Source organism: Chrysoperla carnea, chromosome X, assembly GCF_905475395.1.
Source record: "Chrysoperla carnea chromosome X, inChrCarn1.1, whole genome shotgun sequence".
NCBI lineage: Eukaryota > Metazoa > Arthropoda > Insecta > Neuroptera > Chrysopidae > Chrysoperla > Chrysoperla carnea.
In genome coordinates, this window is record NC_058342.1 from 1,344,920 (window position 1) to 1,357,241 (window position 12,322).

The 12,322-nt window shown below is 40.5% G+C and overlaps 1 protein-coding gene across 1 annotated transcript; it reads right to left on the bottom strand.

The window, feature by feature from the left end:
- Positions 1 to 6,155: 6,155 nt before the first annotated feature.
- Positions 6,156 to 11,050, bottom strand: LOC123302297 (mucin-2-like). Its single transcript, XM_044885169.1, has 4 exons — positions 10,897 to 11,050; positions 8,935 to 9,377; positions 6,227 to 6,585; positions 6,156 to 6,192 (listed from the first exon to the last, which is right to left on the bottom strand). Exons 1-4 carry the CDS (start codon positions 11,048 to 11,050, stop codon positions 6,156 to 6,158), a joined length of 993 nt encoding a protein of 330 aa, XP_044741104.1.
- Between the last annotated feature and the right edge of the window lie 1,272 nt (positions 11,051 to 12,322).

Sequence of the window (12,322 nt, forward strand, 5' to 3'; positions counted from 1 at the left end):
AAAAACATGATATTTACACATTTCATTTCTAAGTAAGTTTTAAGATGATATATTTATATTTCAATCTTTCTCAATTTATATTGAAATCAGTTCAATCAATTTATATTCATAAGCTTGAAAAGATACAAAAGATAAAATATACAAGTATAAACTTACATAATCGAACATAGTGTAGTAGTAAAAAATATTAATAGTAATAAAAAAGAGTTAAAATTTTTAAAAACAAATAAATAAAATTAGACTACACATTTAAAAGAAACACAATAAATAATTTAACAGAGTAAAAAAAAAACAGAGAAATAAAAGTGTCATATATCACAGTCATAACAATAAATCAACAAAAATAACACTATGCAACCGGGTGTGGCATTTTTAAGAAGACTTTAATTTAATTTTCTATTAAATTACCAACTGTGGCTTTGTTGACAAGTGGAAGCGTTTTTTAACCGCGATCTTAGTAATAGTGATCGAATCTGAAAAAGAATAAAGTGAGTTGACAAAAGGAACGGTCTAGGATGGAGTAGAAGTCTATAAAGCGACTACAACTCTATGGACTATATCAGTGAAACGTCAAATTATTTGAAAACAACAAAAACGCATGTGAGTTTTATTTCTACACTTAAGTTAATTTATTTCAATTGAAAAATAAATGGTCTTTTCTGGTTTTTAGAATTACAAATATGTCGATAAAGAACTTATTAATGTTTAAACATGATATAAAATTTAACAGAAAATCACTCTTCTCAAAACAACTTCACAAGTCGACATAACCTTACTAATGTGAGTTTTTGTTTCTTTATTATTTTTTTTTTTTTTTGTTTTATTAAAATGTGTGATTCTAATTCGAATTGAACAGTTCCGATTTTGGCGTATACTGTGTAAAATTATTCCTGCGAAGTGAACCAATTCACTATCCCCTGTATCTGACCCGTGACTCGATTTGTTCAAGTATTACCCAGGGCAGAATACAGCGAAGATTTATTTCCGCGAAGTGCAGCGCCGAATCGAGAAATCAAGACACCCAAAATAGGGCTGTCTAAACTCGTGGTCAGCTACACTTCTAAGCGCGGTATTGGTTCACTTACAAAACTAAATCTATGTGTTTAATTAAAAATCGAATCGGAACTGTTCAATTGTGTATTTTAAAACTACGTATATTAAACTTTTTTTAATTTTTTGTAGGTAAATCTCCAATTACTAGTAAATACGGATTAAAACAGAAGGAAAATAATAACCGTACCTTAAAAATCTAGGCAAAACCACCACAGGATGACCGATACACAACCAAGCAACAAACAACACCAGCCGTTGATGAAATGTCCAGGTATAATTAATTTGATCGTTATGTAAGTCCACTTCTTTGAAGTTAAACCCAATTATAATTATTTCCAGATTAAATTATTGAAATTCCATCCAGCCTGGTTACTCCACGATCGTATCTCTTTAGCACAATTCCGTCGATGTGATATTAAAAAACGTGCTCGCGTTAGCGGGCACAAACGTGTCGTTTTATTAATTTTAAATAAAATCTATCTCTGATGTATACCATTCAAAGGTGATTTGTTTAAGAGGCTCATCTTTAAAATTGTCTGAGCTTTTTAGCTCCGTTCTGTGTTCATACGCCGAACTACGTTGTTTGTTTGTTAAATTTTTATAATTGTGTATGTTGGCTATTCACACGTTAGCGTGTATTGACGTCCGTTCACACGCTAGCGTGATTTTAATTCAACTTTTTTTTTTTTAATTGACTAATTTTGTTAATTTTTTTTATTTTTTTTTTTTTATTTGTGTGTGTGTTTTAGATTTAGATAGGTTTTTTTTTTATTTATTTATTTATTTATTTCTATTTTTTTTTTGTATTTTTTTTTTTTTTTTTTTGTAAATATTTCTCTTCGTGTTCGTGTTTTTAATGATTATTACTTCCTCTGTCCCAATCCGTATAATGTTTTTGATCGCGCTTATTACTCTAATTTAAAAGATTTTTAATTACTGTCAACCAAACCTACAATCAAAATACTTTGAACCTTATTGAACGGTTCAGTCTCCCCCACTTTTAGGGAGAAATACTATTGTATTTCGGAATTTATTAATTGATTTCTTCTCTTTCGATGAACGGATTCAGGTCCTCGACGTGGGCTTTGTACCTTATTTTAGTTTCTAAGTCTTCGAGATCGCATGAAACAGGGGTTGTAAAGCGGAGTATTCTCCTGGGTGTCGTCCACCGGGGAATAAATTTTCTGGCCTCGTCGAATTGGGGACCACCGTGGTCTCTCTGTAGCACAATTTGGCCCTCTGTGAAAGGATGTTCTGGTGGACGTTTGGCGTTATGGAAGCGTTTCATTTTGTCATGTGCCTTTGCCAATGACTCTCGGACCTTATCGAGATCTGGTGGGGGATCATCATGGATTATTTCATGCAAATTCCACCGGAGGTCCAATGGAGTTGGAACTGCTCGTCCTAAAAATACCGTCAAGGGGCTGCATTGGATCGATTCGTGGAATTGACTTTTATGTGCAAATTGAAAATATGGGAGGAATTGATCCCATTCTTTGTGGGTGTTTGCGTATTGACGTAGCATAATAGTCATTCCACTCTTGAGGTCCCTGTGGATTCTTTCGACGAAAGAGTTACTCGACGGTCTATAAGGTGCGCCCAGAATGTGTTTGATACCCCATCGAAGGCACATGAGCCTAAATTTCTCGCCTGTAAATGCCTTATGGTTGTCCGTAATGACGTGTCGAGGTGGACCGAAGCGTAACCAGACCTTATTGAGCTTGTCGACGGTGTTGGCCGCCGTAACACGTTTTACGGGAATGGCCTCCAACCATTTCGTGAAGCTATCCGCCACTGTGAGCACATATCGGAACCCGTTTTTAGTCATGACTAAGGGGCCAACGTGATCTATGTGGACCCTCTCCCACGGGTGTTCTGGAGTTTTAGAAGCTAATGGGGCCCCAGGTGCTTTATTATGTGGTTTACACCGCTGGCATTCCGGACAGGACCTAACATAACCACGGACCTCCTCAAACAGTCGTGGCCACCAGAAGCGACGGGCAATGGCCCTATAAGTTTTTGTAATGCCGGGGTGGTTTGAAGCTATTCCATCGTGGTGATAGTAGAGAAGCATTTGTCTCATAGTTTTAGGTACAGGGATACGTCGCAACCTATTCTTCCCTACAATTTTTAGAAGAAGGGAGTCCCGTAACTCATAGCCTATCACATCATCTCCGGCCCGTAGGCGCTGGATGATGAGCCGTAGCTCAGGATCTTCCTCTTGCTGTCGTTGCAGAGAGGTAAAGGTTTGTGGTACCTCGTCTAAAACTGAAATTTTACCTGTATGTCCGTCTGTCAAATTTTTATGGAAGTTGTCTGTGGGACTTTTCTCGTCGTTTGATATTTTAATTGAAAATAGCCTTGAAAGAGCGTCAAACTCAAAACGTGAGAGTTTTAGTACCCACCTTCCCACTCGGCCAAGCTGTTTTGGATGGTTCATGACCCAGCTTAGGGCTCCGCTATCGGTGTTGAGTAGAAACCGTGTTCCTAGTAAGTACTGTTTGAATTTCTCCAGGGCCCAGACGACAGCGAGACTCTCCAGTTCGTATGCAGAATATTTAACCTCCGCAGGGGTTAATTTTCTGCTAGCGTACTGGATGGCTCTTTGGCCTCCGTCTAGTTCCTGAAGCAATACAGCAGCAATTGCGACACCTGAAGCATCGGTTTGTACGATGAAGCGTTTTTTAAAATCTGGGAAGGCAAGTACTGAAGCTTCTGTAAGAGCTTGTTTGACCGCGTTGAATGCTTTAATTTGGTCATCTCCGAAGTGGTACACCACGTCCTTTTTTCTGAGTGCGTTCAGCGGGGCAACTATTTCGGCGTAGTTGGGGATGAAACGCGAGAAGAAGGAAGTCATCCCCAAGAAGGATCTCAGTTGCTTAATGTTGCGAGGTATTCGCAGGTCCAACACAGCCGCTACCTTCGACCTATCCAAAGCTACACCTGACGCGGATATTACATGCCCTAGAAATTGAATGCTAGGTAGACATAGTTGCATTTTGTCCGGTCGTACCGTTAAGCCGGTATCTCGTAACCTAGTGAACACTATCTCCAGGTGTTTTAGGTGCTCTTCAAAGCTCGAGCTGTAAATTAAAATGTCGTCGAAGTAAGGGATAACACATTTATAGCGGAGGTCTGCGAATAACCCGAAGATCAAGCGGTTTAGAGCCATTGGGCTGACACTTAATCCGAAGGGAGTAGTCCGGAACAAGTATTGGCCTGTTGGCGTAGAGAACGCTGTGTATTTTCGGCACCCAGGGGACAGCATTATTTGATAGTAAGCGCTAGTTAAATCGATCACTGAATAGCAGCGTGAGCCACTCAAGCTCTGAAAAACATTCTCCATATTAGGGGAGGGAAAGCCGTCGAAGATAACTTTCGCATTCAGTCGCCTATAATCGATACACAGCCTGTTTGAACCATCCTTTTTCTTTATTAAAAAGGCTGGAGCCGAGTATTCACTCCGGCAAGGTTCGATAATGCCTTGCTCCAGGAGGCCGTTGATGTGTTGCTCCATTTCAAGCGCTTTAGGGGGTGAAAGTGGATAGGGTGGGCTCCGTACCGGTATACTGTCCTTTAAACGTATGGTGTACCAATAATCACGAGCACAACCGATTTGATTGGTGATTGTGTCACTAAAGCGATTCAATAACGTTTCGAGACGGGAAGATTGAGTTTTCGGCAACGTAGGTGATGTGACGATGTTATTTATTGTACAGATTGTCCCTGGACACATGGGGATGGGTTTTTTCGGGTTGAACATGAAGGTCACTATGCATTTTTCGAAATTTAAAATAGCCTTCATGTGTTTTAAAAGATCAACACCCATGATTAAAGTGAAGGTTAGGTTTGGTATTATGTGAAACGCTGTCTTCCAAGTAAATCCGCCAATTCTGATAGAACACGTCAGTAACTGATGGACATTAGTGACAGTACCATCCGCTAATATCGTTTGGAGCGTTGTGGTGGAGATCTTGCCTAACCCAAGCTTTACTGTAGTTGTTGCCAGTTTTTTATCACAAAAACTATGAGTGGCCCCTGAATCCAGAAGGCAATCGTACGTACAAGGCCCTATGGTTACGGGTATTGTAGGTAGGCTAGTGCGTTGAGCACGAATTGATAATAGTTTGCGACGTCCCATTAGACAACGATGGGGGGGACGAGACGGGGTTTGGTTGATTGTATTGTAATTGGAGATTTCAACTAGTTTTTTGTAGGTTTAGACCTACTGGAGTTCTGCTCCATTTGTGCGTACATTACTTGTCTATCCGTTATTTGACGCACCTCTTGAGCTACTAGGTCCAGTATTTCGAATGAATCCGGTACCATCCTAAATTTACAAATATCATATGTCGCCCTATTCATGCGAGCCCAAAGAATTGTAATGATCTCCTGCTCACTAAGGTTGGCTCCGATGATTTTAGATTTGAGTTTAATATCATCAATGAACGCCGTGAATAATTCCTCTGGACGTTGCCATCTATACAAGTGTTCTGATATGAGCAGGGACCTTTCGGCCGGCGCAAAAAATACATCTAATATCCTGAAGCGAAGGGAGTCCCAGGTGGGATAAGATTGGATATTTGTAGCCCACCATCTTTGAAAATTTCCGTCACAAAACTGGAGGAGATGTGTTAGAAGAGGTTTCTCCTCCAGGACGTGTAGCTCCGCGAGCTTTTGGATTTCCTCCAGGAATTTTATTATGTTCGGTTTGCTGGAGCCGTCACACCGAGGGAAGTCTTTGAAGTACGTATCTATGTTTACCTGATACTTAATTTTGTACCTATTATCTCCTAAATTACTATGTGATAAATTTATTAACGACTTATTCGCACTTTGATTGCAGGATTGGCTACATGCTATCTTACTTATGGATTCACATAAATATTTTAATTGGAGATTTACCTCGTGAATATCATGCTCGTGTGATGCGTTGAGCCGTGTTTGGGAACGCATAAACTGTATAACTCTTGATGGTGTGGCGTCTTCCTCTCCTACTGCTGTTGTTGGCGCAGGTTGACCAGTCGGACCTGCATGTGCTGGTGGCGCAAGAACAGGGTGATGTGATGGAGTTGTATTCGATTGCGTAATTGGCGCAAGATTCACATGATTTGGATACGTTGGAAGAGTTTGTCCATACTGTGGAACACTCCCCATCCCATAACCAAAATACTGATGCGGTTGTGCAGACGACGCAGGTGGAACCATACCAGGCGCAGGATTCAATATCGGTGCGTTTCCAGGACTCGTACCAATATTTGTTTGTGGTACATTTCCAGCCAATACTGTCGTGGGTAGGGTGGAATTGGCTTTCGACACTGATGGTGCTATTGTCGTAATACCATGAGCACCTGGAATATCTGGCGGAGTAGCGTAACTTGGTGAAGTTGCGTCTACAATGGTACCCAATCCAGCCGTGTTACTTGTTGTAGTTGTTGTGTTGACGACGATTGTTGTAACAACCATTGGAACATCTGCTGATGATGTCGTGTGTTTGTTGGACCGTGTAGTCGGCATCCTCTGGCAGTTCACCTAGACGTTACGCTCAATGCGTATGAACAATGAAAAAAAAATTAGTAGTATGTATTCTTTTTTGCAAAATTTATTTTAAATTATGAGCAAATAATCCTTTTTTTTTTTTTTCTAATCCAGACTCGATCAAACTACCCTACGCTATATGCTACCAACTGTGGCATTTTTAAGAAGACTTTAATTAAATCTTCTATTAAATTACCAACTGTGGCTTTGTTGACAAGTGGAAGCGTTTTTTAACCGCGATCTTAGTAATAGTGATCGAATCTGAAAAAGAATAAAGTGAGTTGACAAAAGGAACGGTCTAGGATGGAGTAGAAGTCTATAAAGCGACTACAACTCTATGGACTATATCAGTGAAACGTCAAATTATTTGAAAACAACAAAAACGCATGTGAGTTTTATTTCTACACTTAAGTTAATTTATTTAAATTGAAATATAAATGTTCTTTTCTGGTTTTTAGAATTACAAATATGTCGATAAAGAACTTATTAATGTTTAAACATGATATAAAATTTAACAGAAAATCACTCTTCTCAAAACAACTTCACAAGTCGACATAACCTTACTAATGTGAGTTTTTGTTTCTTTATTATTTTTTTTTTTTGTTTTATTAAAATGTGTGATTCTAATTCGAATTGAACAGTTCCGATTTTGGCGTATACTGTGTAAAATTATTCCTGCGAAGTGAACCAATTCACTATCCCCTGTATCTGACCCGTGACTCGATTTGTTCAAGTATTACCCAGGGCAGAATACAGCGAAGATTTAATTCCGCGAAGTGCAGCGCCGAATCGAGAAATCAAGACACCCAAAATAGGGCTGTCTAAACTCGTGGTCAGCTACACTTCTAAGCGCGGTATTGGTTCACTTACAAAACTAAATCTATGTGTTTAATTAAAAATCGAATCGGAACTGTTCAATTGCGTATTTTAAAACTACGTATATTAAACTTTTTTGAATTTTTTGTAGGTAAATCTCCAATTACTAGTAAAATACGGATTAAAACAGAAGGAAAATAATAACCGTACCTTAAAAATCTAGGCAAAACCACCACAGGATGACCGATACACAACCAAGCAACAAACAACACCAGCCGTTGATGAAATGTCCAGGTATAATTAATTTGATCGTTATGTAAGTCCACTTCTTTGAAGTTAAACCCAATTATAATTATTTCCAGATTAAATTATTGAAATTCCATCCAGCCTTGTTACTCCACGATCGTATCACTTTAGCACAATTCCGTCGATGTGATATTAAAAAACGTGCTCGCGTTAGCGGGCACAAACGTGTCGTTTTATTAATTTTAAATAAAATTTATCTCTGATGTATACCATTCAAAGGTGATTTGTTTAAGAGGCTCATCTTTAAAATTGTCTGAGCTTTTTAGCTCCGTTCTGTCTTCATACGCCGAACTACGTTGTTTGTTTGTTAAATTTTTATAATTGTGTATGGTGGCTATTCACACGTTAGCGTGTATTGACGTCCGTTCACACGCTAGCGTGATTTTAATTCCACTTTTTTTTTTTTTAATTGACTAATTTTGTTAATTTTTTTTATTTATTTTTTTTTTATTTGTGTGTGTGTTTTAGATTTAGATAGGTTTTTTTTATTTATTTATTTATTTATTTATTTCTATTTTTTTTTTGTATTTTTTTTTTTTTTCTTTTGTAAATATTTCTCTTCGTGTTCGTGTTTTTAATGATTATTACTTCCTCTGTCCCAATCCGTATAATGTTTTTGATCGCGCTTATTGCTCTAATTTAAAAGATTTTTAATTACTGTCAACCAAACCTACAATCAAAATACTTTGAACCTTATTGAACGGTTCACGGGGCATTAACGTTTAAGGCAGGAGTACCTTATACCCTCCTTCCCCGGTACGGTGTTAGAGGTTTTAGTCAAAGTCCAGTAGGAACGTGAAGCGTTCGTCTCCATCTCCGCCATCATTTTGGTCAGGTCTGAATATTTGCCGGATTTGTTCTGGGGTTGGTGTTATTTCCTGATCCCTATGAGCAAATATTTCAAGGAAATATTCATGGATCGTTTCCGTGTTGACCTGACAAAATGGTGAGCTACCTGGATCGCTCAGTTTGCTGGTCATGGCTTTTTTTAATGATTCTGTATAGCTTCTGAATCTTCGCCGCATCCGCAAAGTTATATTGTGCACGGCGGGGGCGGTTCCTCATAGGCCGAAGCCTATTCTGAAAACGCTGCATATTTGGGGGTGGTCTTTCGGCCACATGGCCTGGAGTGCCTCTCGCAAAGTCTGTAGTAATTGTTGCTACTGTCGCCTCAAATTCCTCCCAGCTGGCGGCGTTATCCAAAAGCGCAAGTCACCGAACCTGGTTTTCGGTCAGTTGACTTTCGGCCAAGTCGGTGGGTGGAGTAGGTGTAGGTAATTCGTCATCATTGGTTCCAACAACTAACGGGGTAGCGCTGGGATCGATGTTGACAAGGTTTGGTTGGATTTGTGCGGCTGCAGCAATCGGTGGAGTTTCATTCTCACTTCGCGTGATGCTAGTGACATCGTTCAGCTCAGCGGGCGATCTAGTTCGGCTAAGTGGTTGGGGTGGTGATCCCACTGGACGAGAGTCCATGCCAACCAAGTGATGTGAACGTGGTGGGTCTATATCAGTGTGAGGATCCATCGGTACATCGCAACACAACCTTTCAGTGACAGTACCAAGAGCAGCCCCTGTGCCATTATCGGTTTTAAGGGGCGGGGGCTGCTGAGTGGCATTTGTTGAGATGGTTGCAGTTGTTTCGTTGTCGTCGCTGCTGTCTACTATTCGATGTAGGATCCTTCGAATATTATGGTCGAATTTTTTGGAGCTGTTGTTCTTGATGGGATGAGGCTCCTGACTGGGACTACCTAGGAGGTGAAGTAGGAAGGTGGAAACAAGAGCACCACCCCGACCTGCCGGATGTGTATCCGGGACATCAGCCCAGCACATCTCGCAACGGAACTCTGCAGAAAACGGAAACATGATGGTAGTGTTAACCGTCCCTGCAGCTTCCACTGCTTCGTCTTCTGCCGAGGGCATAATGTGTGAGGTCTTGGCCTCGTTGGTGTGATTGTAAGATTTTTTTTCTTTCGATTTCGATCAAGAGATTCAGAACATCCTGACCTCACTGTTTGAGCTGTTGTAGTTGCCATACTGAACAGTGAAGGAGTGCACACTCCCACTAGGAGAGTGTACACTCCAATAAGTGTCCCGTGCGACGGCCCAAAGGCGGCGGTGGGTCGTTGAAGTAAAAAAAAAAAAAAGATTATGACACAATGACACTTACTTCCTCCTGTCTTCTCGGCCTGTTGAACTGGCCTTTTTGTTAAGTCGATGCCGCTTTAATCCATAATGATGATGAAAAACTTAAACATTTTTCACTTTCAACTGTCGAATTAATAAAAATTAAGCTGATAAGAACAGATTAAAGCGTTTATTGTGATAATCTTTAAAAGATACAATAATTAAAATATACATGTTAAAACTTACATAATCGAACAAAGTGTAGATAATAATAATGAAATATATACAAATAAAAACAAAGCTAAAATTGTTAAAAACAGATAAATAGAATAGGGCTACACATTTAAAAACCAATCAATAATTAAAATAGATTGAAATAAAAAGAAAACAGAGAAATAGTGTCATATCACAGTCATAATAAGAAGTTAATAATTTGTACAGCACACACATATCACGGTATCACTATTATCACAGATGATGGTGGGGAGAGATGGCGCTGATGTTCAGGCCATCCAATACCTGTGTGCAGGGTCACAGAGGCTGATCATTGTACTGTCTCTGTCCGGTTAGATATTCTATATATATGTCACGTGACCAGCGTATCGTATTTGACGCCATCAACCGTGCATTGGGCTGCGTATATTTTGGCTATATTCCCAAAGAGTTCGCGACCCTATAGTTCTGAGCTAGCCAGGACCCGAGCGAACCAACGACAAAAGCATCCAATGAGACCCTATAGCCTTTCGAGGATAACTCTGAATGAACCGTTTCCGTGTTGACTTGACAAAATGGTGAGCTACCTGGAACACTCAGTATGCTGGTCATGGCTTTTTTTTTTATAATTTTATACAGTTTCTGAATCTCCGCCGCGTCCGCAGGGTTGAATTGTGAGCGACGGAGGCAGTTCCTCATAGGGCGAGGTCTATTTTGGAACGTGGCCTGAACTGCCTCTCGCAAGATCTGCTGTGATGGTTGCTACTGTCGCCTCAAATTCCTCCCAGCTGGCGGCGTTATTCAATAGTGCGAGCCACCGAACTTAGTTCTTGGTCAGTTGACTGTCGGCCAAGTCGGCGGGTGGAATTGGTGTTGGTAACTCGTCAACATTGGTTCCAGCAACTACTGGGGTAGCGCTGGCGTCAATGGTGACAAGGTCTGGTTGGTTTTGGGTGACTGTAGCAGCCGGTGGAAGTTCGATCTCTGTTTCTTGCATAATGCTGGTGACACCGTTTAGCTCAGCGGGTGATCTAGTTCAGATGAGTGGTTGGGGTGGTGATCCTAGTGGATGAGAGTTTATGCCAACCAAGCGATCTGAATGCGGTGGGTCTATATCAGTGTGGGGATCCATCGATACATCGTGACACAACCTTTCAGTAACAGTACCAACAGCAGCCCCTGTGCCATTACCGGTTTCAGGGGGCGGGGGCTGTTGAGTGGCACTTGTTGAGACGAAGCGTCGAATTATTGAAAGCGTTTATTTATTGTAATAATCTTTAAAAGATACAATATATAAAATATGCATGATAAAACTTAAATACTCGAACAAAGTGTAGAATAAAATGATTAAAATATACAATTAAAAGAAAAAAAGAACACATTAAAAGAGTTATACAATAAATAAAATGATAGGACTACACATTTAAAAAAGCAATTTTGAATAAAAAGTCATTAAAAGAATCAAAAGAATATAAGTGTCAATATTACAGTTAATGAACAATTAAGAGATTCACACACACGGCACACACATATCACTGAAGCACTTGATATCACAGATGGAGGTGGGGAGGGATGGCTCAGGTGTTCGGGCCATCCAATACCTGTGTGCAGGGTCGCAGAGGCTGATCGTGGTACTGTCTCTGTCCGGTTAGGTGTTCAATATAAATGTCACAAGACTAGCGGATCGTGTCTGACGCCATCAACCGTGCCATGGTCTGCGTATATTTTGGAGATTTTCCCAAAGACTTCGCAACTCTATAGTTCTGGGCTAGCCAGGACCCGAGCGAACCAACGACAAAAGCATCCAATGAGATCTTATAGCCTTTCGAGGATAACTCAGCAGCAAGTTGGTTATATTTATCGAGCTTTTGCTGCCGAGCCACCTCTAGGGCATCTGGGGCACCCTCAAATGGAATGCAGATGTCTATGATTTTAACTTCCTTACTAGCCTCATCCAGGACCACCAGGTCAGGACGAAGAGTACTCCGCACGCCGGGTACTTGTCTATTGATATTTAAGACAGCACCCGGGAGTAGACGCGATCCGCGAGCAAGACGGTCTTGAACGGCGTTATGCCGCCGTTGCCACGCCGCTGAATGGATGGTACAATGATTCAGTACGTGTGGCAATGTCTCATTGACATAGCCACAACGTCGGCATCGTTTATCCCCGTTACCGAATCGCCGTGCTCCATTTAATGGAACGACGACGAGTCGGGCTCGGTGGATAAAGCGGTAATCACAGAATCGAGTGTACCGCCCATTCAGCA

Coding starts and splice junctions, on each gene's coding strand:
- LOC123302297 (XM_044885169.1), bottom strand. CDS start 11,050: ATGCAAGAAACAGAGATCGAACTTCCACCGGCTGCTACAGTCACCCAA. Junction 9,378..10,896: donor ACCCGCCGACTTGGCCGACA/GTCAACTGACCA, acceptor TACATCGAATAG/TAGACAGCAGCGACGACAAC. Junction 6,193..6,226: donor TCGTCTGCACAACCGCATCA/GTATTTTGGTTA, acceptor AGTGTTCCACAG/TATGGACAAACTCTTCCAAC.